Genomic DNA, 2,500 nt, shown 5'->3' with positions numbered 1-2,500 from the left:
CCACCTGGGGAAGGGCGAACACCTCATTAAACTTTGGGTAAAAGGGGCGATGAACCTTCGTGCAGAACTTCTTTTTGCGGTCGGGAAGGAGGTAGACCTTGATGTACGGGTCGGAGGAGCCTGTCACGTCCTTCACCGGGAGGTCGAGGGCCTGGACCACCTGCGGGAGAGGAGACGGCGCTTGGGGCGGGGAGCTTCAGAGACGTATTTCCGTCTTTGTGTATAAATGTACGTATATAAAGTATATGCATACATATATATGCGTATGTATATCTGAATATATATATATATATATATATATATATATATATATATATATATATATATATATATATATATATATATATATATATATATGTATAAAGTTCGTGTATGTGTGTGTGTCTATGTGTATCCAAATATTTAAGTATAGATTAGTATTTGTATGTATATATGAGTGTGTGTGTGTATATGTACATATATATACATGTATATATATACATACATATATATAGAGAGAGATATAGATATATATGCATAATAAAGGTTGGGAAAGAGGAAAATGTGTAATATGTCAAAATACAAAAAAAGTAATAGAAAATTATCAGATCTGTTACAACCTTTTTTCATATCTTTTCCCCCTTTAAAAACCCCATCTTTTCTTTGCCCTCCCCCCCCCGTTTTCCCTTTCCTATCCCTCCTTTATTTCCCTTCTCCTCTTACCAATTTCCTCCCTCCTCCTTTTCCTTCCCTTTTTCTCCTCCCCCCTTCACCCCCTTTCTTCCCCCTCTCTGCCTCCCCCACCCCATCCCTCCCCCCTTTCTGCCTCCCCACCTCTCTCCCATCCCCCATCTTGCTGCCTCCTTTCTCCTTTCCTCCTCTTTCCCTCCCACCCCTTTTTCCCCCCCTTCTACCCTCCCCCCTTTTCCCCTACCCCCCTCCAACTTCCCCCTTCCTCCCCCCTTTCCTTTCCCCCTCCCCCCCTTTCCCTCCTTCCTCTCCTCCCATCCCCCCCCTACCCTTCCCCCTATCCCTCTCCTCCCTCCTTTTCCCCTCCTTCACCCTCCCTTTTCCCCCCCTGTCCCCCCTTCTCCTCCCATGGGGATCATTCTCGCCCATCTGTGATACAGAAAATCGTTCGCGCACTAAGCGGATTAAGCTGGATGCAGGATAAATCACAGGCACACGGAACCGGAGCTAAAGGGGCTGGATCGGTGTGAAAATGTGAGATTATCCTCACCCGGGAAGTTAAAAGTGAAGAAAGGTGAAATGGGTGGAATGAAAGTGAGGATGCCTTTTCTTATATATATGTATTCTTAACTTATTTTTAATTCTTATTCTTATTCTTTTTACTGGGAAGTCGAAGTGAGGAAAGTGGAAATGAGAAGGTATTGTTGGTTTGAATGAGGAAGTGAAAATGAATCTAACTTTTATTCTAGAACACAAAGGATTTATTTTTTTATGTCGAGGTTCGTCTCTAAATGAAAATGAGGAACTGATATTGAGTCGAAATTATTTTCTAAAAACTAGAAGACAGAAAAGCATATTTTGATATGAAATTGAAACGTCGAAGTGAGACTGAGGAAATGAGAGTGACATGAAGTGACCAAGAAGTCGAAATGATGCGCTAGTTGACGATGAAAAACTGAAGTGAAACTGTGTTTTACCCCAAGAGGTAGAAGCAAACCTCTTAGAACTGAAAATCATTTTATAACCAAGATGCAGACAAAATCATGCTCTGTGACGTGTAAATATGTAAGCGAAAATGTTAAAGTGAACCCTGCATTTCCCATTTTCTTCGATTTCCCACTTTCTTTTCCTGCGATTTGCGGCCTTTTGTCTTAGATTCTGTTATGCCTCACTGGGCCGAGTTTCTTGTGTGTGTGATAATGATGCGAGTGTGAATAGCGAGGAAGCAGAGCGATGGAGGAGTCGACTATAAATAGATAAAGATAGACATAGGACATCAAGAGAACGAGAAAAGCAGAAGAAATAACGTGTCAGGCAGGAGGACCGGGAGAGGAGGGGAAGAGAGAGGATATGAAAAAGAGGAGATAGAAAAAACGAGAGAGAGAGAGAGAGAGAGAGAGAGAAAAAAGGGGAAAAGAAAAAGAGAGAGAGAAGAGAGAGAGAGAGAGAGAGAGAGAGAGAGAGAGAGAGAGAGATACAAATGTTAAAAAAACGGGAAAGATCTTGCAACCGAAGACAGCAAACGGAAGAGACCAAGCAGCTGAAGGAAGAAAACGGGAAATATCTTGTATCCGAAGAAAGAAAACGGGAAATATCTTGTAGCCGAACAAAGAAAACGGGAAATATCTTGAAGCCGAAGAAAGAAAATGGGAAATATCATGTAGCCGAAGAAAGAAAACGGGAAATGTCTTGTATCCGAAGAAAGAAAACGGGAAATATCTTGTAGCCGAAGAAAGAAAACGGGAAAAACCGCGCGCCTCACCTTGACAATGAGACCCTCGATAGCGGGGTCGTACTTGAGCGTGAAGCGGAGACGCCCTACGGCCTCCGT

General features: G+C 42.7%; 1 protein-coding gene across 1 annotated transcript in view; it reads right to left on the bottom strand.

Moving 5' to 3' along the window:
• The window catches only part of LOC113830491 (synaptotagmin-10-like), a 128,886-nt gene that overhangs the window by 23,492 nt on the left and 102,894 nt on the right, over positions 1-2,500 (bottom strand). Inside the window, exons 7-8 of the mRNA XM_070143029.1 lie at positions 2,432-2,500; positions 23-160 (exon numbers count right to left, since the gene is read on the bottom strand). The exon at positions 2,432-2,500 is cut by the window's right edge and continues 66 nt beyond it. Coding sequence (XP_069999130.1) covers positions 23-160; positions 2,432-2,500 — 207 coding nt within the window. The remainder of the gene's footprint in view (positions 1-22; positions 161-2,431) is intronic.

The sequence above is a fragment of the Penaeus vannamei genome, chromosome 30, assembly GCF_042767895.1.
Source record: "Penaeus vannamei isolate JL-2024 chromosome 30, ASM4276789v1, whole genome shotgun sequence".
Classification (NCBI taxonomy): domain Eukaryota; kingdom Metazoa; phylum Arthropoda; class Malacostraca; order Decapoda; family Penaeidae; genus Penaeus; species Penaeus vannamei.
Note: the sequence above shows the minus strand (reverse complement) of the source record. Positions and strands in the feature narration are given on the sequence as shown.